General features: G+C 50.8%; 1 protein-coding gene and 1 non-coding gene across 20 annotated transcripts in view; both read right to left on the bottom strand.

Moving 5' to 3' along the window:
* The window catches only part of EP400 (E1A binding protein p400), a 102,870-nt gene that overhangs the window by 18,011 nt on the left and 56,974 nt on the right, over positions 1-27,885 (bottom strand). For 14 of the 19 annotated variants that reach the window (XM_072802076.1, XM_072802079.1, XM_072802065.1 and 11 more), the window contains 21 exons: positions 27,252-27,401; positions 26,071-26,165; positions 25,321-25,592; positions 21,571-21,773; positions 21,314-21,483; positions 19,804-20,000; positions 16,646-16,757; positions 16,313-16,456; positions 12,147-12,287; positions 11,858-11,941; positions 11,398-11,532; positions 11,108-11,152; positions 10,874-11,027; positions 10,405-10,646; positions 10,103-10,276; positions 7,873-8,009; positions 7,675-7,731; positions 4,954-5,032; positions 4,614-4,865; positions 3,520-3,568; positions 3,336-3,445 (listed from right to left, as the gene is read on the bottom strand). In XM_072802076.1, coding sequence (XP_072658177.1) covers positions 3,336-3,445; positions 3,520-3,568; positions 4,614-4,865; positions 4,954-5,032; positions 7,675-7,731; positions 7,873-8,009; positions 10,103-10,276; positions 10,405-10,646; positions 10,874-11,027; positions 11,108-11,152; positions 11,398-11,532; positions 11,858-11,941; positions 12,147-12,287; positions 16,313-16,456; positions 16,646-16,757; positions 19,804-20,000; positions 21,314-21,483; positions 21,571-21,773; positions 25,321-25,592; positions 26,071-26,165; positions 27,252-27,401 — 3,002 coding nt within the window. The remainder of the gene's footprint in view (positions 1-3,335; positions 3,446-3,519; positions 3,569-4,613; positions 4,866-4,953; positions 5,033-7,674; positions 7,732-7,872; positions 8,010-10,102; positions 10,277-10,404; positions 10,647-10,873; positions 11,028-11,107; positions 11,153-11,397; positions 11,533-11,857; positions 11,942-12,146; positions 12,288-16,312; positions 16,457-16,645; positions 16,758-19,803; positions 20,001-21,313; positions 21,484-21,570; positions 21,774-25,320; positions 25,593-26,070; positions 26,166-27,251; positions 27,402-27,885) is intronic. The other 5 variants (XM_072802082.1, XM_072802083.1, XM_072802072.1 and 2 more) reach the window with 2 other exon arrangements.
* On the bottom strand, positions 20,202-20,332 carry LOC140619873 (small nucleolar RNA SNORA49). The gene has a single exon (XR_012019679.1). It is a non-coding gene; the product is annotated as a small nucleolar RNA SNORA49 (small nucleolar RNA).

Below are 27,885 nucleotides of genomic sequence, written 5' to 3' on the forward strand. Positions count from 1 at the left end.
AGGAAAGCATGCCATGTGTCTGACTCCAATTTCTATTCCTATATCACAAGGAAGAGTATATTGTTTGTAAGATCTACTCAAAAAATACATCATGGATGAACTACTTTATCTTCCAAAAATACCACACATAGCATTAGGTCTTATTCAAAATAAAACATGAAGTGCAATGACTTGAGCATTGCACTCTCATATGGGGAATGGTATTGGTCACAGAGAATGGTTTTAACGCCACATGCCTACCTAATAGCCTTTGTTATTTATTAAGATGGCTGAATCACAAGTGGTTTATTGCAAAGGTTAAAGAAAAATAAATAAAATAAATCTAAGCCACACTCTAGAAAAACTTTTAATACATGTTGTGTTACTTAGAGAATATTCTAATTTTTTTAAGCAAGATTTATTGAAGTATAATTTACATACAGTACAATTTACCCACTCCAGGTATACGAACCTATGGTAGCCACCACAATCCAGACACAGAACATATTCTGTTTCCTGTCTCTATGATTTTGCCTTTTTCACGTTAAATGGAATCATGAAGCATACGAGGTTTTTTGAAACTGTCCTCACAGTAAAATGTGTTTTAGAGTCGCCCACCTCATTGTCTGGCCCAGCAGCTCACTCTCTTGTATCGTTGGGTAGTCCTAGATAGTGCCCATGTATCCACCAGAGGCTGTCTGGGTTTCTTTTCTTTTTTTTTTTAAGATTTATTTATTTATTCATTCAGAGAGAGCGGAGAGAGAGGCAGAGACACAGGCAGAGGGAGAAGCAGGCTCCATGCAGGGAGCCCGATGTGGGACTCGATCCCGGGTCTCCAGGATCACACCCCAGGCTGCAGGCGGCGCTAAACCACTGCGCCACTGGGGCTGCCCGTCTGGGTTTCTTTCTTACTAATTATACTTACTCTTTTTTAGTAAGTATAATTATAAATAAAGTATAATTATAAATCAAGCTACTGTACACACTCATGCTCAGGTTTTTTCGTGCAGATGTATGTTTTTACTTCCCTGAGGGAAAATCTAGGTGTGGAAGTGCTATGTTGTACAGTAAGTGTACGTTTCATTTTATCAGAAGTGGCCAATTTCCCACTTGATGCTAATATTCTGTGTGCTGACTGTGGGCTCCAGTCAGGTTGCTTCATTGCCAGTGTTTGCTACAGCCAGGTTTTTGTTTCTAAAGCCCAGAGATGTGTGGTGGCATTTCACTGTGGTTAGTTTTTCACTGGGGGCAGGCGCAGAGGGAAAGGGAAGGGATCATAATCAGGTGCCATGCCCAGCACACAGCCCAATCCCATGATTGAGTTCACGACCTGCGCTGGAACAATAGTCGGACGCTCTCCTGACTGAGCCCCCCAAGGTCCTATCTCACTGTGGTTTTCCCACGACTCCCCTGATGCTAATATGTTGAAGATCTCTTCACATTTGTTTGCTATCCCTGTTGCTTCTTTGGTGAGATAACCACTTAAATCTTTATCCATGTTTTACAGTGTATTTTCTTTTTTTTAATAAATTAATTTTTTATTGGTGTTCAATTTACCAACATACAGAATAACACCCAGTGCTCATCCCGTCAAGTGCCCCCCTCAGTGCCCGCCACCCATTCACCCCCACCCCCTGCCCTCCTCCCCTTCCACCACACTTAGTTCGTTTCCCAGAGTTAGGAGTCTTTATGTTCTGTCTCCCTTTATTTCTTTTTTTTAATAAAATAATTTTTATTGGTGTTCAGTTTGCCAGCATACAGAATAACACCCAGTGCTCATCCCGTCAAGTGCCCCCCTCAGTGCCCATCACCCAGTAACCCCAACCCCCCGCCCTCCTCCCCTTCCACCACCCCTAGTTCGTTTCCCAGAGTTAGGAGTCTTTATGTTCTGTCTCCCTTTCTGATATTTCCCACACATTTCTTCTCCCTTCCCTTATGTTCCCTTTCACTATTATTTATATTCCCCAAAGAATGAGAACATTACAGTGTATTTTCATATTACTGAAGAATCCTCATTTAATCTGCAAACTTGTCCTTTATCATGTGTCCTACAAATATTTCCCATACTCTCCACTGTCTTCATATTTTTCAAACAACATGTGTCACTGATTTTTGATGATGACCACTTAATTTTTCTTTCATGATTCACAGGCTTTGGGATCCTAGGACATCTCTGCCTAAACTAAGGGAGCAAAGATGTTGTCCTGTGATTTTCATCAAAAAGTCTTATCATTTTGTATTTTACACTTAGGTCAATGATCCATCTTGATGGACTTTTCATACCTAGCGTAGGCTACAGGCCCCGGCTCCTGGTCTTGCACATAGCTACGCAGCTCTTCCAGTACCACTTATTGGAAAGACTACCCTTTCTCCTTGTATCCCTTTGGCACTCTTAATGAAAATCAGTTGACTACATACATGGGGGTTTATTTCTGGGCCTTGTATCCTATTCTATGGAGCTATGTCTGTCCCTTTGCCAAGGCCACCCTGTCTGGATTACTACAACAACTGAACTTTACAGAAAAGACACTTTTCAGAACCCGACAGGGCCACCCTTCTACTTATCAGAACAGTGCTCAGGCAGGGCACATGTTGCCCTTGGATGTGTACCTAACCTGAAAAAGGAGACACAAATTTAATCTCTTCAATCTCAGTTGTTTATTTCTGCTGTTTATAGTGAAGCACTGGAGGCAAGGACATGGGCTGCATCTGTGGATGAGTGCAAGGTTTCCGCTGGTTCTGTGCTCAGAGGGTCTGACAGGGCTGTCCTGATGCCCAGGTTTGACACCTCCCTGCTTCCCACACATAGGTCTGGACCATCCCTCTTGTGCTCCACCTGGCCCCTACACACTCTGACAATCATGCGATGGCACCTGGTGTGGTACCATGCCCTCCTCCGGTCCAGTTTCCCAAAGAGCGCCCATCTCTGCACCCCCATATCTCCCAAGAGTAAACCTGTCACGTGGTACATGAGGAATCCTAGCAGTAGAGTCAGCAGTACACCCTCAACCCTGCCTTTCTCCTCCTAGAATCGCTGTAGGTAGGGATTTCCATACCACACACTCCCTTAGCAAGAGCACCATGTGAGCCATTTCCTAAACCCCTGAATGTTCACATTATCTTAGGAAATTCAAGCTGTGTCAGTACTTCCTGCATTGCTGGGATATTTCTCTACAAAGCAAACAACTTCCTGGGTACCCAGGAGGCTCCGTTGGAAGAGCATATGACTCTTGATCATGAGTTTGAGCCCCATGTTGGGTGTTGAGATTACTTAAGAAAAATTTTTTAAATTAGAAAACAATTGGGTCCTAGGTCACGCAGGCTACTGAAAGTGCCCAGGGGCAGGGATGACTCACAGTCAAGGCTCCTGGTGCCACAGGCGAAGCAAGGCGCTTGTTAATGGACTGGAAGGTGGCAGCAGGGACCCCAGCGATGGTGTTGACGATGACATTTCCGCTCACTGTGCCTGCAGGGAGAGACCTGTGAGGCAGGAGCACAGGAAAACACTGATTTCTGATGGGGGCATCCCAGGCTTCTTACCCGTTGGCATGCTTGTCCCCGTGACAGATGTTTTAATGGCTCCGGCCTGCTGGAAAGAGAAAAGCATTTGAATTGGAGCACAAGCTCTCCCCTTCACAAAACCTCCAAATGTTTCCACTTCGTCAGAATCATGTCCACACTCCTGCCTGACTACACGGCCACACGGGCCCCCCACCATTCCCTGCCCCCATGCCCCATGCCAGTTCTGTCCCTTAGTCACAGAGCTCTGGCCTCACCTGCCCTCATGACCCCACCCCTGCCCCCCAAGCTTGGGGCCTCTGGTCTTACTGCTGAGGCTCTCTACTGATGGACTACCATCACTCAGGCCGCAGCCCAGGGCCAGGAGGCCCCGCACAGAGTCCCTCCCTAACCACCCACCACTCCACTCACAGGCCATGGGAGCTGGGGCTGAGGGAGCGTGCTTTCTGACCAAAGAGCTAAACTGCCCAGGCTGACGCAGCAATCCCACCCACCATGGCCAAAAGAACCATAAACAAGGCTGGACCACTCCCACACCTGGCTGGCAGTGCCAGGCAGCAGGGTTTCCCCATGCAGTCCCAGGCATCCTCCCCACAGGTGACTGCGACATCCGTGTCACACAGACATGGGCACACAGAGCAAGGGAGTATACCGGGGCATGACAGCCGCAGCACAGGCTGCATGAGATCACGAGTCTGCCTTTCTTCCCCTTTCCTGTGTGTTTTTAACCCATCTTCTCTGATGGGCACTAAAGATGTATGCACACGCGAGTGCAAGAGTCAGAAGGAAAGCTTGCATGTTGGCACAAACAGTATCAGCTCTGCACCTCTGCAGTATCAGCTCTGCACCTCTGCAGGGTGACGTTGACACTGACATCTCACAAATCCCACCTAACTCCAAACTTCCTGGGTCCCTCCACCTCCCAAACCTCCACTAACTAACCTGGCCTGCCTAGAGCAGCCAAAGCAGGTGAGGGCGCCCCTTTGCTCACTCACTCCCCCACCAGGGAAAGTCTTGGCCTTCTGTGGTCTCTGAGGAAGACATACTGGCGTCTGAACAAACCCTCCCACCCGTGTCCCCGCAGGTGTCCGCGGCCAGGAGAGGCACCTTCTTACCAGCACAGCGGCGCTGCCCACTGTTGTGATCGCGGGAGGCACCTTCGGTGGGGGCTGTGTGGGCTGCGCCTGGGGCTGCGCCTGGGCCTGCGGTTGGACGGCTGGCGGTCCTGCAGGCTGCTGGCTGCCTGCCGCCTGAGACTGGGGCAGAGGTGGGGGAGGCTGCTGGGGTGGCGGGGGCTGCGGCTGTGGTGGGGGTGGTGGGGGCTGTGCCACGGGTGGCTGCTGCGCCTTCTGCTGATCGGCCAGCGCCTACAGAAGCAGAGAGGAGAGGGGCTATGGGGACAAGCCCACCACGCCCACCACCCCAGCCACGTCCAGGAGGCCCTAGCGCCTACACCTTTTTCTCTTTGGCAATTCGCTCTGCTCGGAGAGATGCAACCTGAATGGGAGGCAGTGGTTTGTCGTAGTTGATCCCGCTGAAAGACAACAGCAGAAACAGAAAATAAATGGACACAGTCTAAGGAAGACGAACACTCGAGAAACCCAAAGCTCTTGCCTCCCAAGCTGCCAGGTGGTAGGAGGCAGCTCCAATCAAGCTCCCTCACAAAAGAAAAAAAGCTGCATGGGTCATCTAAGACCATGTCTCCCATTCCCTTTTGACACAGAACCTTCCAGAAAACAGACCTGGGCCACCACAGTAACACACGGTACTATGTGGATATCAGGTGCCCCGGAAATGTGTGCGAGTGCACCTCACGGTGAACTGCCTGCCCCTCCAACCCAGCCTACCAAACTGCGGCCCTACTTCAGGTTAGGCCTCCCCTCTCTTCCCAATGGAGCATCAGCCCTCCTCCGAGGAGCTGTCCATAGCCTGTGTCCCCAGGTCCCACTCTGGCCTGCCAGAAGCCCATGTGTCCATGAAAACTGAGGTCAGGGCCCAGGCTGCATGAACACTCCCAATCTCCCATGACACCCCGCTCCCCAGGCACAGAGACTGACCAGCAAAGCCCAGGGAGGGGGAGGTCCCACAGGCCTCCCCACCATCTCACAGAACCCTTGCTCCAGGGGTCTCTTCCACTCAAGTACTATGACCTCTCCACCTCTTTGACTCCCTCTGCCACAGAGAGCTTGGCTTTGCTTAAAACTTTGTGCATGCCTTCCCCATTTCCTAGCTTCCCCCACCCCTACTCTGCAGGGCCCAGGCGGGGAAACATCTGTCTGTTCCCCCTGCATGTCAGCCCCTCCCACCCTGTCACTCACCCCAGCTGGCTCAGTGACTTCTTACCCATTCTCTGACCTCAACCACGTAGGTCTGCTCAGATACTCCATCACAATCCCACTCTCACGTGAATATCCAGGCCTTCTCCCACCCCTCTTTATTACACCTGGCAAAGCTAAAGCCATGCTATGCTTCCCCAGTCTGCCAGCTTCAAGTAGGGTCCAACTATCTCCACTGACAAGGGAAACCCACCCTCTGCAAGGCGCCCCAGCCAGGTCACACGGCATCACTTCCTCTTCCTTGGCACATGGCCTGCCCTGACTCCTTACAGATGCACCCCTGTGGCTAACACCTCCAGATCCTGTGGAAGGCCGAGTCCCCACCCAGCTGTGGGCCAGGTGTTGAGTTCTCCTCTCACCTCACCCTGTCAACCTTTGGTCCTGTCCACCGGCCCACATCCCTCTGATCTGAGCCAAACACAGACACCCACCTGAGCCCCCAAGACACTGTAGGCCTGTGCTCACCTCATGGTCTCCAACCAACCAGCTGGGCTTCGCACTGGACCTATTCCCACTGAGGTGCCCAGGGCACTCGCCCTGCTTGCCTGCTTCTTGCCCTGGAGGCGTCACCCTGGGCCCTCTTGTGCGTATCCCATGGACCTGCCTTGTAGCCCTCCTTTGACCCCACGCACTGCATACCATGACAGCCAACCCAATATCGCCTCGTGTTGGGGTGACATTCAGGAGGAACACCCCCTGGTCTCCTCCCCCCAGGCTTCCCTCACCCTCGGTCCTGCTGGGCTATTCCAATCACCTGCAGGATGGATCCTCAACCCCTGTAAGACTGCTCTGAGTTTGCATCTCACCAATACGAGGACAAAAACGTGTCCTGCTCGCCACTGAACGGCTTGGCCCAGCACAGAGCTAGGCACACACCTTGTCCATAAATGTCAGCTGCATGAAACAATCTGCTAATTTAGTCCACAAATGTACACAGAACGCCTGCTCTTTGCTTCCAGATTCAGAAGCCCTACATCCACAGGCACACAAACACCACAACTCAAGTAGAGAATGTGAAGATGGTTCATCCTGTGAAGGAAAACACAGGGCCACGATGCGACTGTATAGAAGATAACGTGTAAGGGGGTCCTGGGCTCGAGTCCAGGAAGACTGCCCTAGGCGTGAGCAGCAGGTCACAGCCATGAGGTAAGGAGCATCTGATGGAGGCCAGGCCTCAGGAGCAGCTAGGAGAGTCTGTCAGGGGTCTTGGCAAAGAAGTGCCCAGCTGGTGGCCACACTGAGAACAGGTAAGGTGAGAACCCTTGGTGTATGGCAGACACTCATCTGGGCAACCACAAAGGCCTGAGCCAGACTAGCTAGCACCTGGGCTTTAACTAGACATGTGCTTCCTACCACCTCATTGTAAAAGAGACATCTGGAAAGCACAGGGAGTGTGCAGAGAACACCCTGATACCTGGCACTTGGCTTCTAGGTTGCCCTGCCATACCTGCTCACCCACACCCACACATTTCCCTGCCCATCCTTTCGTCGGTCCTTTTCTCTCTTTTGTTCAGCTTCAAAACAATTACTCTCATCTCTATGCTGGATATATTTTAAAGGCAGAATCAAAAGACATGTGCCAAATTAGACGCAAGCACGGCCAAGAAAGGAAGAGCCTCTCCCACGGCCAAGTCACATCCACCAGTGTCCCCCGAAGCCTGTAGGCAGGGACAGACCCTCATCATGGGAATGCCATGTGCACATTTGCCAGCTCCCAGCTGGCCACACCACTATCCCTAGCTGCTGCCTGGACACACCGTTTGAATGATTTACTGACTCCACAGGGTTTAATAAAACACTAAAATGAGATTATTTCATCCAGTAGAAAATACAGAAATACCTTTCTGCCAACACGGAGGCGTGCTTGGGGTTTTTCTGAAAGGGATTCATGCCAAGCCTGCCACACAAAAAAGGAGACAAGAGTTACCCAACAAGAAACACCTGCTGAAGAAGGAGGGATCACCAACACGCTGTGCAAGCCAGTGTCCCCACACCAGCTCATCACAGGGGAGGGGCGGTAAGGACACGGGAAGCATACAGAGGCTTGATGGGGGGACTTCTCTTGCCGGCCGTCATCTTCATCAGGTCAAAGTGGCTTGTGTACAGCTGCGTGTGCGTGGCATTCTCGTCCTGGGCGTACAGCTGTCCTGTGCGCAGGGGTCGGTTGTTCTTACTCTGAGACAAAACCAATGGCAGTGCATCAGATAGATGGTGGCTGATCTGGAGACCTGACTTGGAATCTCCCAGGTTAAACAGAGTTCCTCCTTCACAACCTTCAACACAGACGTGAGCATACCACCTGACCACCCACTGCCTGCAAACGCCATTCCTCTCCACACGTCCCCTCACGCAAGCTCCACAATCACCCAGAGCAGGAGGACGCTCTCTACCTTTGCAGAGAAAAATGACCGCTAGGCCAAGTGCCCAAGGTCACACAGCAAATGAGACCGAGTGGCTGCCCTCCCTGCAAGCCTCTGTTGCAGTGCACAGGGAAGAGGAGAGGTGCCAGCTGGTATGTGAATCTGCTCTTGGGGGCATTCATTCACAGCATCACCTATTCCTGGTAATCTCTCCAGCATAAATCCTACAGTCAAAACAAGCACTGCTAGCTCCCAAGACACCTCATTGTCCCACAGAACTTCAGAACAACCCGATGCCAGAGCGAAAACTCCAGTCTCGTTACACAGCTTGTGTAAAGCCAGCACACTTGTAAGCAACCAAGTCAGGACCGGGCCATAGGGCTCCCAGGGACCCTCCCCTGTGTCTACAGGCTCTGATCACCCTGTACCTGTACATAGTGAACAGGATGGAGACTGCGACACAAAGTAAGAACCGCTCACGGGAGAGCCATGCATACGTGTCCTCTGTGCTAATTGAAGCTTTACATCTAGAAGAGCCACACCAGAGGAAACTCAGGACCACAAGATCAGCATGGGAGGGTCCTGAAAATGAGTCCACGTCTGTGAGCATTCCCGTGCCACAGAAAAACAAGGGAGAAAAGGTAGAGCAAGAATAAGATCAGGTACGTAACACGAACACCCAACAGCAAGCCCAGGTTGTGGCAGGCTGTAAGGGGGCTCCTGCCCTGCCCCACCCAACACACTGCTGCCAGCACATGTCTGCGGGCACCAGCTTCCCCTCCTGGCTGGTTCTGAACTTCATCAAATGGCCCTCTGCACAGGTGCTTGCCAATTTATTCACAATGTCACCGTCACATCCAATAAACGCATTTTTGCCTTTTTTTCTAGATCAACTTCTCATGTGAGCTATAAAACAGAAAAACAGAGCTTCAGCTTTATGCTTTTCCATGTTAACATTATGGCCGTCATTAGAAGTGCTTCCAACACAAGACAGATCAAACATAAGACCTCATGATGTCTTGGTGGTGAAGGTACCACACATAGTATTGTTAAGGAATACCTGCTTTTTTTGTTCTTAAACAAAAAGCAAACAAAGGCTTTAAGGCAAATGTTTTCAGGAAAATGAAAACAGAAACGATGGTAGAAACAATGGTTTCCATACTGCGTCAGGGTCCCATGTGTGCCTCTGCCGCATCTGCCCCGTGCTGTCACACGTAGTGGGTAGGACCACGACTCGCAGGCACGGGACCCTTGTCAAGGCTGGCAGCATGCCACATGGGCGCCCCTTCTGTGCTCAGACTTTGGACACTCTCCAGAGTGCAGGTGGATGGGCGATTGACAAGAAGGGGAAGTGGCAAAGCCAGCAGACGGAGAAACAGAAAGAGACCCTCTTGGCTCAAAACAACAAGAGGTATGCAGGTGGAAAGGTGGAAAGTGCAGGGCAGATGCACTCGCCAGCAGTGCTGGCTCTCTTGGGGGGTGGGGGTGGGGGCAGCCACTGCCACCATGGGCTTCCTGGGAAAGACACGGAGTACCCAGCCTCTGTCTGCAGAGCATGTACAAGGCACACAGTCAGCCGGGACCAGGGTCCAGACCAGTCCCATGGCTGGGGCTCCTGGCGGGAGACCAGCAGCAAAGGCATAGGAGGCATAAACAAACTTATCTTCAAATAAGCCAATGGAGCCAAACAAAGGCTCTTTCATTCACCTCATGCCTTCTCAAAAGAGAAAAGAAAGAGGAAAGAAATGAAGGTAGGACCGAGCCCTTGGGTGGCATGGAGCCTCCACATGGCACACAGAATTTTCCAGGCATGCCAGGTGCCACACGGGCCTCCTGCCTCGCCAGCTTTCACTCAGCCTAGGGGCTGGAGTTCCGCTGATGTGCGAGTGGAAGGGGGTCTGCCCTCACCTTCCCCTCTTCCCTCGGAATGAGCACGTTCTCGTAGCGGCTCCGGCACTGCTTGGAAGAGCGGTAGATGCGGCTGCAGGAGTTGACGACGTCACTGACAAGGTCCCAGTTGGGCGTGTGGGCCGGGGACACAATCGTGAGATTCAGGGGCAGTTCCAGGAGCTGCTTCACAGCCTGCAGGACCAGGTTTCAGGCACCATAGGTCAGAGAACTGCATCAGCAGGTGCACGCGCGCTCCCAAGGACTACAGCCAAAGGACATGGACAGGAGAGGACGGGACGTGGACTGCGGGCTGTGCTCACCTGCAGCAGTGCCCAGTCCTCGCTGATGAGCCACTCGGGATTATCTGGGCCCGACTCAGCTGTTGGCTTGGCAAAAGTTGGCAAAGGCTTGGCAAACTGTGTTTGTTGCTTCAACAGAATGTTCTTCTTCTGCTCTTTCCCTTCCCGTCGCATTTTCAACATGCCAGGTGTCGCACGGTCAAACAGTGAGCGAGGAGGGACAACTGGCTCCCCGTGGCGCTGCTTCTTCTTCCTGCCTGCAACTGGACAGAGAGCCTTTCTCAGTGATGTAGCTAACGAGAAGACAGTGCCTTCACAGAGGAAACGGGAACAAGAAGGACGACGGAAGACGCCTGTCGCTAAGGAGCCTCTGTAGAGATAAACCCACTCTCTTGCTTGTACACCAAGCAGGACTGTAAGTGTAAAGGTTCCTTAACAGCCCGCAAGTGCAAAGCAAGCAGACATGGAAGCCTGGCGATGGGGTGTGCACCTGAGGGGTCCGTGCGGTGCCGCCTGCGTTCCTTCCTCACGTACACGGGAGGCAGCTTGGACTCTGGGATGGGAGTGCTCTCATACGTGAGACACAGGACCGGGTCCACATAGATGTCGTTGTCATCCTGGGGGGGTGTGGGCGGCGTCCAGAGCTGTGGGGACAAAGGAGAGCCATGAGTTGTATGAATGGGGGAATGCAGCCACCCCAACACACAGGGAGACGGGCACTCACTGGCATGACTTCTACTTGCCCATCGGCGCCTTCACAGACGTATTCCTGCAGGGAAGGGGCCACGTTTCAGTGTCACAATCTCAGACGAACACTACAAGCCACCAACTATTTACCTGCATGCTTAGTAGGTCTTCAAAGCACCTATGACACGTTTTAACAACCACATTTGGGGAAAAGCCTATGTGTAACCAGAAATGTCCAACCAAGGGTCAAGCATCAGACAACGGGCTGCCAGACATGGAGATGGGCTTCATCTCTCAGAAACGCATTGGATCCTGAGCCCCGCATACCACATTGTAGGCATCCTCCCTCGTATAGGTGAGAAGCTGCTCCTGCTCTTGCTCCTGCAGCGCCCGTGCCTCCCGCTCTTGCAGGGCCCTCACGTTCTGGGCCTCCCACTCCCTCACAGCGGTCAACACGGCATCCTGGTGGGAAGACCACAGAGAGGGGCTCTGAGATATGGCTACAGCAGGCCCAGCACCCCACACCCCAGCTCCACCCTGTCCAAGCTACGGGCTCTGGACCCCTTCCCTCCTCCAACACATATCCCTCCATCAAGCACCAAGCTGTGCCCAATTGAATGAGAATCGTTCCCTAGGGTTTCTCTAGACTTCATTTTTAATTTGTTTCTACACTGGTGGGTTGCTTTTTATTCCTTTAATTCCACACAAGTCACATTTACTTCAGGCCAAATGTGAATCTGAAGGCTGAGGCCCTCACGTGCTACGCAAACCAGAAGTCTACCCTTACCTCGCTGCTGCCCTCTTTCTCTGGGCCAGTTGGCGTGTGGAATAATTCCAGGTAATTCAGAGCATATTTCTCAATAGGTGTAAGCTGTTCCAAAAATCATTGTTTTGAACAGGGTTAACAGCAAATTAACAAAGGTTAAGTCCCCATATAACCCCCCAACACTTGAATCAAAAGAATGATTATTTTTACTCAAAGAGACCAAGGAAAATTTCATGGAAGAGTCAAATTTAAAATACCGAGGTATCTGGAAAAAAATTAAGCTGAAGCGCAGAAGAGAAAGCTCTCAAACCTGTTCCATGAAGTCAGCTAACTCCTCCAGCTGAGATGGCTCTTCACTCCACCTCGGGCTGTTGGTGCCGGGTGACCCTGGCACAGCTTCCTCCTCAGGTTTCTGGGCATCTTCTTCCAGATACTCAATGCTCTTGAGGGCCTAAAGAAATAACAGATTTATGTTACTTTCATAGTTTTAAATTATGGGGTTTTGAAAAGGAGTCACCCCACATAAAGCCAGGGAGACGCCTCCATTCACTGCACATAGAGCCTCCCCGTGGACATGCTCTCGCGCATCTGAGACCCACTTGGATATGAAGAACAAAGCCCTAAGGGTGACAGAGAAGGCGTGGGAGTGGCTCCCAGCCTCACTGGACACCAAACTCCAGGCAAAAGTCACGTGTCACCTGACCCCAAGAATAGAAAGGGACAGGACATCCCATTCAACCTTACACCCAACATGCCCCACGGCCACGGCTCTGACAGAGGAGAACAACTCTTCATAGTGCATGAGACAGGGGCCACAGTCCACAGCATTCACAGAAGACAAACGACCCAGAGCCCTAGGAGCCAGAACCAAACCTGTGGACAACAGATCAGGAAACACCAGAGAAAGGAAGGAGGCGCCTTCCCAACAGCCAGGAGCTCCTGCCTGATAGGCACGTGTACTGCAGGGGTGCACCTTCACACATCAGGCGAACTAATGGTTTCTGGTTACCAGGTATCAGTTAGGAGCTGTGCAACCTCTCTTTCTTGGCGATTTGGCAAAACCTGCAGCTTAAGATGTAACCTGACCTCACACTATACACTATAAATTCTTCCACACTGACCGCATGTCTCAGGACAAAGTTAAACACTGAAGCACCCAGAAGAAAACGAAGGAGGATGTCCTGACCACCCAGAGTCAGGAGAATGTCTTTTGAGCAGAACATGAGCAGCAACTGTGATAAAGATGGGCTGCTGGGGGGATTCAGGACCCAGAGTTCCTGCTCACTGGCAGACTGCAAAATGCAGGGAGGTTTTCTACACCATGCACCCAGAACACAGAAGGAATGCCAACAACTGAGAAAAATAAACAGCCCAGGTAACCAAAAAAGGGGGGAAAGACATGAGCAAACACTTCACAAGAAAGTACCTACTCTGCCAGGGAACACGTGGAGGTGCACAAATTCATGGGTGGAGCAATGGGCAAATTAAACCAGAGACATGGCCCACATCTACCACCATGCTGGTTCGAACAGTTCACAAAACTGCCTGACAGCCCTGCCCATCACACACACGCTCAACGATGATGCAGGGGTCCCACCCCAAGGTGTGCTGCCTAAAAGTTAGCAGAGAGAGAGAGAAAAAAAGGGGGGGGGGGGGGTTAGCAGATACACACATGCATCTGCCAAGAGACACACAAAATATTCAGAGACACATGGCTCAAAACACAGACTGTGGCCCAATAAAGAAATTACAACACCACACAGAGTATAGTGTTGTACTGCCATGAGAAGCACCATGACCCTGAACCAGAAGCCAGATCCTCACAGGCAGCCATGTGGTCAGGAGGCACAGGAGCAGCCCTCAGGGGCAGGAGTGGTAAGGAAGGCAGGCGGTTTCGGTCGGGGGGGAAGGGGTTTCCTATAGTGCCCTCTCATGCTGATTCTCTAGGACGTGTACTTCTCAGGAGGCTCTCATGCTTCAAAAAACTTTAAAAAAAAAGCCATCTTCCTGCACGGGTCTTCTGAAGAGCATCGCTCCTGCTGGAGACTCCCGGGTTACTTGGGCATCTGGAAGTAATCCTGAGACCCGATCCTCAGGGCACTGCTGGCCAGCACTGCCCTCAGGCTCCCACATTCACTTCACCTTCAAAAGACCTCTCCAGTCTCTCCTGCTCTCACCTGGCCATGCTGCTGCCACGCAACTGCACCCCTACTGCTGGTCTCTGCTCCAGCCCCCACAATTTAGACTCAGCACAGAGCCAGAGGGCTATCTTTTTTTTTTAGACTTTTTATTTATTTATTCATAGAGACACAGAGAGAAAATGAGAGGCAGAGACACAGGCAGAGGGAGAAGCAGGCCCCATGCAGAGAGCCCGACGCAGGACTCGATCCCGGGTCTCCAGGATCACGCCCTGAGCTGCAGGCGGTGTTAAACCGCTGCGCCACCGGGGCTGCCCAAGAGGGATATTTTTTAAAATGTGGCCAGGCCCCACTACCCTCACCCCTCACTCCCTCCTAATCCTCTGCCACCTGTACTGTCCCTCTGCCCATAGCACCTCCCCACTGGACATCGCCCACGCTCTGCAGGAGAGTCCGTGTTCTACTCCCTTGCTGGTTTTTAGACCTCCTCTTACTGGGATGGAAGCTTAATGGTGGGGGGTGGGGGAGATACATCTTCCATTCGACGCTAGGTCTTTCCTGCCAACAACATGCCTACACTTCACAGCACCTATGTGCTGCTCTGTGTGGTACACACATCCCTGAGACAACTGCACACAGAACAATGCATTTCTCATGCAAATGCCCTCCCACCTCTCATTTCTCTCCTAGGACACATGCAAGACTTGCAATGGTGAAATCATTTGTTTCTGAGAGAGAATCCACTTTCTTTTAGGTGCTTTTTTTTTTTTAACCTCACGCATATGTCTTTTTTTTAAAGATTATTTATTTATTTATTCATGAGAGAGACACACAGAGAGAAAGAGAGAGAGACGCAGAGACACAGGTAGAGGGAGAAGCAGGCTCCATGCAGGGAGCCTGACGTGGAACTCGATCCTGGGTCTCCAGGATCATGCCCTGGACTGAAGGCAGCGCTAAACCGCTGAGCCACCCAGGCTGCCCATTATGCATACGTCTTTAAAAGAATGGGGCTGATGTATCTGTCCCTCCAGATGCAGAAAGAACCATAAGGTATCTCTGTGTGTGGGGGGGGGGGGGGGGGGACCGGGGACATCATACACAGGAAACTTCTGGAAGGAGGCATGAGGACCCACATTAACGGGTGGTCCCTAGCAGAGAAGGAGGGTCTGGTGTGGGACACTTGCTCTTCATTATAAATTCTTGAAAGTTTTATCATACACATTTATTACTGTTCCACCAAATGAGAACTTTTAAAACAGCCAAGGCTACAGGCAAGTCCTCTTCAACAAGAGTGTGAGGACAGGGAAGGGGGTGAGCAGCACTGCAGGGGAGCCAGGGAAGCCTTCTACCATGGGCAAGGGCATGGGAAGAGGCCCAGAACATGAGGGTCCCTCCACAGCCAAGAGCCCAGAAACCGACACCCAGGAAGGAGGGGAAGGAGGGGGCAACCCTGTGAGGTGGGCCAAAGTGAAGGGGGAAGTCCTGGGGGGAGCTGCAGCTAGGCCACTCCCCAAGAGTGGGTCTACAGTGTGTCTACACAGCAGCACTACCCAAAAGGAGCAGCACACAAGCCATGTGAGTACTCCAACATCTCTCACGTGTTATAAAGTATAAAAGGCAGTATTTTATTTAACCCAATATATCCAATCATTATTTCAACAAGTAACCAACATAAAATATTAACAAGATCATTTATGTTCTCCTTTGTACTGTTCTCAGAATTGGGCGTGCATTTTACACTCACACACAGGGCTCCTCTCTTTTTTTTTTTTTTTTTTAAAGATTTTATTTATTTATTCATGAGAGACACAGAGAGAGAGAGGCAGAGACACAGGCAGAGGGAGAAGCAGGCTCCATGCAGGGAGCCTGACGTGGGACTTGATCCAGGGTCTCCAGGATCACGCCCTGGGCTGCAGGCGGCGCTAAACCGCTGCACCATCGGGGCTGCCCACAGGGCTCCTCTCTGACAGGAGCTGAGACGGTGAACCATGGGGACGGGCAGGGTAGGGCAGGGTGGGCAAAGTAGGTCATAGGACAGACGAGGCACTCCAAACCGCTAGTTGCCAGCTATGGCTCAGGGGAGGCAGTGGGGCTCAGGAAGAACCAATGAAGACAGGGATGACTGCTGAACTGGGCAGCAGGTGCCTGGGGCCCCCGGACTTTCCACTGCTCCTTTACCTGCTTGTCCAGACGAGAATGCCCGTAACAGAATGAAAGCAGGCAGGAGGGGTGTGCCAGGGTGGAGCAATAGGGGCCTGCACAGCAAGCAGGGAGCTCAGGACCTATAGCAGGTGTGGCAAATCCTCTATGACCTCCAGGGCCAGCAATCTGTCCTCACCTCAATGAAAGGTCTTGCAATTTTGGGTGCAATGATTTCTGTGGCAGAAGGCTCTTGAGAAAGGACCACAAATTCCTCTGCCTTCACTGGAAAGCCGGCGTCATCTGTTGGAGAGCACACCTCAAACAGCTCCTGGATGGTCCGCTGCACACAAAATGCACATCAGTGTCTAGCCAGAAACAGGTCAGTGCTGACCTGACCATCAAACTGCAACACCAGGGAAACCACCAAGCCACTCCTCATCTGCGTGCATTAAACTGCGTGGCCCCTTTACCCACCCCCATCCCCATCACCACACAGCAACCTTGAGGACTGCACACCATTGACAAGTACCTGTGTCAGGAACGCCATGGAGTAGTCATTGCCCTGAGCAGCTACTTCCCGGATCAAGTCTTTGGTTCCATTTTTCAACAGCTTCTCTTCAATGGAGTTACCACTCACAAGCCTACAAAACAGACATGTCATGTACAATGACAGCTAGGTCACCTGGGGGGCACGATGCCATGAGCAGTCAGGGGGCAAGGGCCTGGTGGCACAGCACCCTGGACCCTTGGGCAGGAGCCACGAGGCTATGTATACATGGGGCACTCCCCTCCATGGCGGTCAGGGCCACCTCTCCCACTCTAGCTCTAGCCACCGCCACCTTCCCTTACTGCACCCTGTCCCATGCCTCTGTGGCCATGATCGATTCTGCCATCTTTCCCTCCACTGGTCCCCACCTATAAATGTCCTACTGGGTCCTCCAGGAGGACTCCCTATGTGGAGCAGCTGCTGTCCCCAGTGCTGACAGCCTGCAACGCACACACAACATACCCCTCATTTTCAAATGGTCACGCTTAAACATAATGGTGGACAGCATCTGCTTCACCACACACTTATCTGCATTTTGCTTTCTTTTTTTTTTTTTTTTTTTTTAAGATTTATTTATTTATTCATTCAGAGAGAGCGAAGAGAGAGGCAGAGGGAGAAGGAGGCTCCATGAAGGAAGCCCGATGTGGGACTCGATCCTGGGTCTCCAGGATCACACCCCGGGCTGCAGGCAGCGCTAAACCGCTGCACCACCGGGGCTGCACCTGCATTTTGCTTTCTTACTGAGTGGTGTGCTGCAGAGACTCCTACTCCCCCAAATGGTTTCAGTGGCTGCTCGATGCCCAAGGTATGGCAATACCTCACCCCAAGCATGGGAACTCTCTGGTTCCTGCTTTGTGCCTTGTAAACAAGCTACAGGAACCAGGGATACCATGGGCTGGGCCCCACAGAGGGTAGTGCTGGGGACAAAGGACAGGCATAGTTTTCAGTTCAGCAGACTCCACTAAATTGATGTCAAAATAATGCCACACTCACATCCCCAGTTAGGGGTAGGAGCTCCCTTGGCCAACACCACTGGCACCACCAGCAGCTGTGGCTGCCACTGTCCCGTGTCCCAGTATCTAAGCAAGGCCACTACACATGCAGCCTCCTACCCTTTACCTACCAAGCCTGGGTGTACCACAAGTGTGAGCAGGTGGGATGGCCTATTCAGATTCTCAGCTTCCTTCCACCTTTCTCAAAGAAGGGCTCATCTATCTTTCTCCTCAACTTGTAAGAGCTATCTGACCCTCTGTTCGTTGTGAGAACTGCAAATAATTTTCCCAATCTATTATTTGTGCATCAGCTTTGCTTTTGGTTTCTTTTTGCAAACCAAAACTTAAATTTTCATTTTATTGCAGTCAGATATGTCTGCCTTGCCTTCCCTCCAAGCTTTCTGCCTGGCTAAAGTGATGCCTTCAAGCCACAGGTATCATCTCTTCAAAACTACACCAAGACCGCTGATTTGTTTCTATACCTGCATGCTTAACCTAGGGCCGGCATTCTGGCCATAACGAGGGCACAGCACTCTGACCTTAGCTCTTCCTCATGGTCTGCTGTGCTGGCACCACACGCTAAATTACCTGTACTCCAATGAAGCTGGAAGCCCACCCAACTGGTCACTGCTCTCCCTCTGATGGCAGATCCTCACATGCCTTCCCCCGAGCCTCTCTGCTGCAACTCTTGTCAGTATTTCTGTCGGCCATTATCAGCTACCCTTCACTCCAAATACACTTTTAAAAACCACTTTATCCAGGAGCGCCTGGATGGCTATCAGTTGAGCATCTGCCTTCAGCTCAGGTCATGATCCCAGGGTCCTGGGAGCAAGCCTCACGTCAGAGCCCCACATCGGGTCCCTGTTCAGCAGAGAGCCTGCTTCTCTCTCTTCCTCCACTCATGCTTGTGTGTACGCTCACTCTCTCAAATAAATAAAATCTTAAAAAAAAAAAAAAGAGTAAAAACCACTTTTTCCAATCACAAGTGTACACAGGTACACCTACACAAATACCCACAATTATGGCTTTCGTTAAAACCATTCTACATATTAACATCGCTTTGGGGGAAAGCACATTTCTATGTACCAGGTCTTCCCGTCCCGAGAACACAGCACAGCCTCCTACTCAGGTCTCACTATGTTTTGCACAATTTTATCCTCGTTTCCTACACATCCTGTACCTTTACTGCCAAGACTGTTCCTGAGTGTTTGTGGATCATAGTTGCTGAGAATAAAATAGTTTTCCCATTTCTGGCTCACAACTGCTGAAAGGATCACTGAGGAAAACGTTGCTCATACAACTTACATGGCACACTAGACTTACAGCTACTGGTAACAAGACACACTCTCCACATACCATTGAAAGAAAAAGGGATTAACAAATAAGACTTTCAGCATGAGCCGTCTAAAAAATTAGAAAGACGCCTGGAAAGATATACAGCAAAATATTACCAATTGCTATCTCTGAGGGATACTTCTCTATAAACGTATTACCTGCTCCGTGAACCTCAGAAAGGCAGTAATACAGCTACTTAAAGTCGGCCTTTGGAGGACTCCGCCTCAGTGGAAGGAGTGAATGGTCACATACACAGGCTCTCCCAGCTGCCAGCACTGCACACACACCAGCACACAGGTGGTCGGGTACCAAACAGGGACCATCAAGTGCTAGCACACACCAGAAACCCACGGTTATTACACTACTATAGTCAATACTTCTGGAAGCTCAGAAATACACAGGAGAGCCTCCTCCACTTTCTCAGCTACGTACAGGGCCAGCTAGTTTGTATCTGAAGGCAGTGCACACAGATTTGAGTTCTTTCAGTCATCATCTTACTAACAGACAACTTCTATCTGATAGTAACTGAGACACTCTGAAACATAAACTGCCCTTTTGAAGGGGCAGGTCCTCTAAAAGAGGCACAAGAGATATGCGTCAGATGCACAGCAAGTTATGTCTAAGCAACATAACTTGATCACAATTTCAAGCAAACTAATTATAAACCAAGCAAATGTTGGGCCAGAAGCAAGAACAGAAGTCTGCCTCAGAAAAAACAAACGACACAGCAGGAACTTCTGGAACAAATTGCAGCGTATATTTGAGTTCCATGTGGTGCCTCCGTGGACTCACTGTCACACCCACCACTCTCACCTGTATATGTGGACATCCTTGCGCCTCCCAATCCGTTCGCACCACTCCTGGGCCTTGGCATCCATCACGGGGTTCAGGTCATTGTCATAGAACACCACGGCATCAGCCTCCACCAGGCTCACGCCTGTGGCACGGCTATGGGTTGACAGAATGGCGCAGAAAATCCTCCTGTCTCTGTTGAAACTCCTCATCAGTTCCTGAGATGAAGGAAATCCCTCGGGTTAGCTCCTCTGGTAAACCCTGGGACAGCTCCCAGTTACGAACAAACGTCCAGCTGTCCTGGCTTTTATGCACGCATCCGTACCATCACTCGCTTACTGATCACAGACATCCCCACACGCTCTGCACATTGCAGGCCACAGAGACAAAAGGAAAATGTCAGACTCCACCTGACATGGACTGTCAGCTCAACTCGTAGGCCCCACGAGAACACAGAGTCTTCCTGGGGAGGGACGTGTGCTCGGTCCTGTACCCTCAGGCAATGCCGGGGCACTTCACAGCAAAAGGCCCGGGAGTAAGGCTGAGGGAGCAGGGAAACAGGCTGGAGAGAGGCTCTCAGCCTCCTGTGAACACTGCCCTCTGCAATAATTTCAGCACCAAACCAGACTGTGACACTGCCCCTTTTCTTCCCAGAGAGTCCACACGCAACCTATTACATCACTACCCAGAAAATTTTGTTAGCCCTGTGCTGCATCTCTTTCCAGGCCCTTCTCCGTGCGTATGTACTCGGGTGAAAAGTCACACGTGTGTGGGATCACACCAAGAGGCTGACACGGTCTACACTCTGGCAGCCTGCTTCCGGCATGGGAGCGTTCTGCTGTGTTCCTAATCCTGTCCCAAATGCTCTGATGACCACCTCGTAGTTCAGCCCACAGACACTTGGGACAGTGCCACCAAGCAGCATGGTACACGCATAACCTATGGACATATTCTGCTGCTGGACGCATGTGCTGTTCCAGGGAGGAGCAGAGGTGCTGCAGACATGCTGAGCCCTCCATGCACAGTCACTCAAGCCTGTGCACATCCATGACCCACACTTATCAACCCATCTCCTAGAAAGCTGTGCAGCTTCACACCTGCTAGCAATGTGTGAGAACACCTGTCTTGCTGTGCTGACCAAAGCAATACACCATTAGCCAATCTGACAAATGACAAAGGGGCATGCTGTGTGAACTTATGTTTCTTGCAAGGCGCCTCACGTGGACTGTGCTCACTCTCCCCCCTATCCCCCCACCCGCCCTGGCTGCATCTGAAGCACACCGACCTGTTCCTCATGGCCGCAGGCCACCAAGCTCAATGTGGAGACAGCAGCCAGCTGCGCACGCCCCAGTAACAGGACACACAAACCGAAGACCTGTTAGAGCCCGGGGACGTGGAGTAGCTCCTCCCCTTGTCTGGAAGGACCGCCACAGCCCTGCACTTACACAGTTCTGAGAAACCAGGGCAGAAAGAGGTGACTCACATGAACAACACTGAACATCAACTGTAACAAAGGAAACCTCTTCCTTACCTGCCGTTGCTCACTGTTGGCATTTTCATCGATCCTGATGTATGTGAGATAATGGAAGTTCAAGAACATTTCTAAAATATCCAGCATGAGAACCATCTGTGACAAGATCAGCACTCGACGTCCTTCGGATTTCAACTTCTGAAGTAAGATGGCTAAAGCTTCGAGCTTTCCTATGGAATGAACAACATCAAGTGTCTTGTAACCTGAGCAAGGAGAGGCAATCTCAAGGCCAGTGCAGATGGGGGTCCCTGTCGTACCTGAGTCAAACTGGACCAATCTGAGCTCAGGAAATCGTAGGGAGCGTAGGGCCGTCATCCGCTGCAACTGCTGTGCGTAGGGAGCTATGTGCTCTTTCAGGCAGTGCCTCAAGATCCTCATCCTGTGGCTATAGAGGGATGGCGGCCTCGCCACCCACAAGGAAGGGGGTGCGGCCACCACCGGAGGGATCACACATACCACCCTGAGAAGAAAGCACCTATGTCACACACACTGCCCACGGCATCTCCACCAGCAGCACCTCTATCCCAGGAAGCAAAGGCTTAAGAAGGAAGTAGGCAGAACCTTCCAAAGGCAGAGTTGCCAGAGGAGCCAGGATGCCTAATTACAATTACCACATGGGCGATGTGGCTGCTGGCCCACACCATCGGTCACAGCAACTATGGGAGTGGGTCTCACCAATGCTGGCTACTGAGGGCCACCCGGATGGAAACAACCAGCACGGGGCACCCTCCCCGCCCCGTCCAGAGTGCAGGAAAGGGCACAGATGCCCATTCCCTATGAAGTGCATATGTTCTGATGGGAATCTGAGGGTGCAGGTGCTTTGTCACCATGATGGTCTGGGGGGAGAATGTGTGAACCCCAGAACTGGTATAGCCAACCATGCCACCAGGAGGGAAGCCAGACTTAGCAGGAAGAGGCCCAGCTGAGAGGAACACAATGACCACTCAGATGGGCCATTATAGCCATGTGACACCACCTCCAGACCTCTGGACGCCACCCACACCAGAAGAACCTCACTCCAGAGGTCAGCTCAAGCTGGGTTTCCCTGACTTGCTACCAACTGCATGTAAACTCTGGTGGACAAAATTAAAGCACTGAATAAATGGAGAACAACTCCACATTCACTGATCCCAAGAGTCCACATGGTCAATGTGTCTGTTCCCAATCTAACTAAAGATTTGGCGCAATCCGAATCCCAATCTTAGCCAGTTATTCTGTAGATTAGCAACATACCAAACCTAAGGCTGATGTGGAAAAGCCACAGACCAGAAATGCTCACAGAGCACTGAACGAGAACACAGCTGGAGGAAGAACACTGCCCAACACTGTCCTGCTGCACAGCCACAGTGATCAAGACAAGGCAGGGCAAAATAAACCCCATTCTTGCAAAAAAAAACCAAAATAACAGCCAACATAAATTTGATCAAGCCTTTGAATCCAGCAATTTACAGACAATACAGTGAACAAAGTAATGTGTCAGATTATATCTTGAAGAATCAATCAGCAAATCCCAATTGTGAGAAATTCTACAGGGCAAACCACCAGGTTTCCTCAACAAATAAACTGCAAGGGGAAAAAAGGCGACCTAGAAGCACAACCTACAGATTAGGATATATGTGACAGACGTATCCGTCAACTGCTACATATCTACATTACTGTGATTTGATTGGAACCATAAAAATATTTATGACACACGGACGCCTGGGTGGCTCAGTGGTTGAGAACGTTTGCCTTTGGCTCAGAGTGTGATCCCTGGTCCTGTGATTGAGTTCTGCTTCGGGCTCCCTGTGAGGAGCCTGCTTCACCCTCTATGTCTCTGCTTTTCTCTCTGTGTCTCTCATGCATAAATAAAATCTTTAAAAAATATATTTATGAGTCAATCAAAAATGTGCATGCGGAATAGACCCTTAATGATGTTAAAAACTGTTCTTTTTAGATGTGATAATAGTACAGTGACTGTGTTTCTTTCTGAGCACGATGAAATCTTATATAGGAACCATGTTTGTCTGGAACTCATTGCAAAACAGTCTGTGCTTTGAGGTAGTAAACAGATGAAACAAGACTGGCTAAGAGCCAGTAAGTGCTGAAGACGGGCTCTGGGTACACTGGGATTCACTGCATTATTCTGCTTGCATATGTTTGAACATTTTCCACAATACAGGATTCTTTAAATGGGAGAAAATTAATCTAGATGAAGATCTAGTCCCCTCACAAACATCCATTCAAAATGAACCTTAGATCTAAAGTGAAATACAGACAAGGAAACTCCTAAAAAACACTGGGAAAAGCCCGGGTGCCCGGGGGTGGCGATAATTTTCCAGGTCTAATCCCAAATGCACAGCTCATGAGAGGACGGACAGCTGGACTTCACTCAACCTAAACACTACCATCCCATGAAAACCAATGTCATGAAGAGACAAGCCACAGACAAGACACCTCTGATAAAGGACTGTCATCCAAAACATACGAAGAACTCTTAAAATGCAACGAGAAAACAAACAACCCATTTAAAAAATGGGTCAAAGACCTTAATAGACACATCTCCACAGAAAAGACACACGCGGCAAAAAACCAAAAGAGGCTCAGCATCTTATGTCCTCAGGGCAATGCAGATGTTAATAGCCATGAGACACCACTGCATACCTCTCAGAATGGCCAGAACTCACAACCAGACCACAGCGGCATGACAAGGACAAGAGGCAGCAGACGCTTGCTCTCACTGCTGCTGGGAATGCAGAATGGGGCAGCCACTTGGCTAGTCTGCTTGACATTTTCTGACAAAGCGAAACATGCTCCCACCAGGAGATTTGACAATCATGCTTCTTGGGATTTATTCAAATGAACTGAAATTTACATTCACACCACAATCTGCAGGTGGATGTTTACAGCAGCTTCATCTGTGACAGCCAAAACTTGGCAAGCAACCAAGATGTTCTTCAGTAGGTGATGGATACACTGGCCCATCCAGACAGGGAAATATTACTGGGAGCTGTCAAGTCATGAAAAGCAGCACAGGAATCTTCGCAGCATCTCACTAAGAGAAAGGAGCCCGTCTGGAGCCTGTATCCTATACAGTTCCAAGGATGGGATATTCTGAAAAAGGCACAGCTACAGAGACATTAAAGAGGTGGGTGGCTGTCAGGGTTTCATGGGGAGAGGCCAACAGACAGAGCAATAGGGGATTTAGGGCAGCGAGAAGACTCTGTGTGCTAACACAGTGCACATGAGCCAGGCCACAGGAACACTGCTGGGTCCCCACTATAAACAAGGACTGGGGGATCCCTGGGTGGCGCAGCGGTTTAGTGCCTGCCTTTGGCCCAGGGCGTGATCCTGGAGACCCTGGATCGAATCCCACGTCGGGCTCCCGGTGCATGGAGCCTGCTTCTCCCTCTGCCTGTGTCTCTGCCTCTCTCTCTCTCTGTGACTATCATAAATAAATAAAAATTAAAAAAAAATTTTAAACAAGGACTGACCACGAGATGTACTTGGCTGGATGTACAGAGTAGATAGAGGAGACCTATTCTCAGGCTGGACCTAACCTGCACTCAAAGGGAATGGAGTGCAACAATAGTCCATGCACTAGGTAGGGCAAAGATGAAGCAAAGACACACACTTGGCAGGTGGGGGGCTGGGCTGGCCCTGGGCCCAATGGCAACTAGGTTTTTGTCTTCTCTTCTAAAGCTACACAGTGGTTTATTCCGTGTAGCCAGAAATTAACATGGCTGTTGTGGCCCTGCACCCAGGCCAGCCAACGTTCACCCAAGCACTGCCCCGGGGACAGTACCCAACAGAAAAGAAATCAACCCAAGGACACACAGCCTTCTCGGAGGTTGGAGAGACCAGCTGATGCCAAAGCTGAAGACCCTGGAAATGATTAAAAACAGACTTCCAAGGAACAAGGAGAAACAGGACAGGAACAAACCTTTGTGATAAGACAAGTGCTGCCGGAGGCCTGTGGGAAGGCCAGGAAGGAGCACTAGGTGCATGCACACACAAGGGCACCCTACCTGTCAATGATATCCTGCAGGCAGGCTTGCCGCTGGGTCAGCGTCAAAATCAGGTCCTTCTGACCATTTGAGGGTGACGTGTAACTGCTCGCTGGCCCGGTCCCCTTCTGCTGACTGCTATCAGAAGCCCCAGGCCAAGGTGTCTGTTCTCTGCCAACCACAGAACAAATCCGCAACAAATCTCTGCCGTACATAGGGGCTCGAGAGCAGCGCCGTTCGTTGACAAAGTAGATTTGGTCCAGTCGCTCTCTCAGGAGTCTAGTCTTCTCCTCCTTCATGGAAAACAGTGTTGAAAATGGTCACTGAGGAACAGCAGGCCCAAGGCCTGGTCTCACCAAACCCCATGGCATCCATCACACACAGCAATCCTGAGACATTCACGTCCCAGCAGACAAGTCACAGAAAGAAGGTGGACAAAATGGGTATGTGTCTCTGACTGAAAAGTATTTCTCCAGACCTGGTGAGATTTCTAACACCCGGAAAACGGATACAAGAAAGTAAAAAACATGAAAAGGGATTCCAAAAATCACAAAGCCCGGTTTTGTTTGTTATGAAAAGAGTTTTTAAAGTCAAGTTCTGGGATTCAGAGAGATGATGTGCTTTCAAAGGCACGTACATTGACAAGACCATTAAATATCACAACTGTCCCGCACAACAAGTAGCTTCTGAGAAACAACTTCTGAAGGTGAAGGAGTGGTCCAGGGCACATGCCCCCATGTGCCGTTGTGGGGGACATGGACGGCGCCATACCTGGGTTGGCCCTCCAACAGGAGAGGCTGGTTTGGAGGCCATTCCAGGTTCTCCTGCAGCCAGGGGATTGACTGCCACTCGCCCAGGCACACCAACTACAAAGCAAGAGGGAAGAGCTGGAAAGTGAAGCTAACAGTGACTCTGCAGAGCCTGTCCTCTGGCAGCTCGCTCTCGGAACATATCAACTCAAGTAATCACTCAGGACCGCCCTCGAAGCACTCTATGCTCTGGCTGTCGTCTTGGCCGAATGCCATGGGTCTGTCTCTCTCTCCTCTGAGGAGTGCCCCATGTGCTCAGAGGAAGCACACACACCTGAGGCCTGTGGTCACCCTCACTACCATCACCCAGCACAGCAGCCACAGAGCCCCTGGGGCTTCATCCGTTCCCCTGCCCCCAGTAGGGACTTAGCACTGCCCTTGCCCTCCAGAGGACAGAGTAGTCACTGCACCCCAGCGGCCCACCCCCATCAGCTAGGCCACACCTTACATCCTGACTGAGGACTGAAAGGGGCCTCGGGTAAGATGTCCTGGGGAGACAGGTGCCAGTAGTGGGCTTTGGGGGTGGGGGTGGAAGGAGGCCTGGAAAACAGAACCAGCCATGGCTGGGACACAGACTTCTCCAGACCCCACAGCAGGGCCCGCCCAGTCTTGCCACAGACAACACAGGGCCCAGGCTGAGCAAGGAAAAGGGTTTTGGGTCAGGGGGCTCCCTGCTGCTTCTAACCATGAACTCCAATCGACTGCCCACTCAGCCTTCTCAGCAGACCACAGGATGCTGGGCATGTCCAGGGAGGTAGGACCCTGGTGGGAAGCAGGCCACAGGCAGGCCAGAGAAGGGCCCAAATCCCACTCTATTACCTGTCCTAGGGGAAATTCTAGCATGCTCGCTAAATGCAAGTCGAATTTCTCATGATTTTAAGCTTCTTGTTAGAACAAAAAGAAAACAAAAATCTAAGTGGGTGAAGACCAGTCATATTTAAGCAGTTATCTCTGAGAGGAAAGAGAAAGAAAACAAACTAGCTGACAGTGGCCTGCCTGTGGAAACTGGAGACTGTCACAGCAGGACTTTTGGGTTCTGAGGTACCATAGGCACAAATCATAAACATCTTCCCATTACCTTAGAAGCAAAGTCACACAAAAGAAAGCTTCAAAAGTCAAGTGTTCCCGCTCAAAGCACTCTACCTGGTGCAGTCACTGGCACTGAGCTGCCGGCCGGGGGTTTGCTTCCCAGGGCATTGAGGGCGCCTGCCTGAGACATGGTCTGCATCACCACAGGGCCTGGTGGTCGCAGGTAGGACTGCCCAGGGGCAGATACGATCTGAAGAACGCTGCCTGCAATCACACAAGCACCAAGAGGTGTCACTCATGGGCTGCATGTACCTCCTCCTACCTGCTACACTCACTTCCAAACGTACATGAGCAAATGAAGCAATAAACTGAAAATCTGAAATCACACTTACTCCAACGTGGCAGCTTGGAGTTCAGTTACTTGGAAAAAAATGCACGTTTCATTTCCAATAAATGAAAAGCATAAGGAACAGAGTTGTTTTTGCTTAAAGTCAAGAAAACATTCATCTATTCTTTGCCATTCCGGACTTCAGGCATTGTGGTGGGTGCCCAGGACTGGTCTATCATGACTGCCTACAGCACCAAGTCACTCCCAGGGAAAGAATCCCAGCTTTGGAATCACATGTTGGTGCTGGCTGACCCATAAAGCTCAATGAAAAAAATAATCTAAAAACTGTTTCTAGCCTGAAAGTTGCAGCTCTCCTCACACCGTTTAAGGAGCTTGCCCCATTCAGCCTTGTGTGTAAAG

This window comes from Canis lupus, chromosome 27 (genome assembly GCF_048164855.1).
Source record: "Canis lupus baileyi chromosome 27, mCanLup2.hap1, whole genome shotgun sequence".
Lineage (NCBI taxonomy): Eukaryota > Metazoa > Chordata > Mammalia > Carnivora > Canidae > Canis > Canis lupus.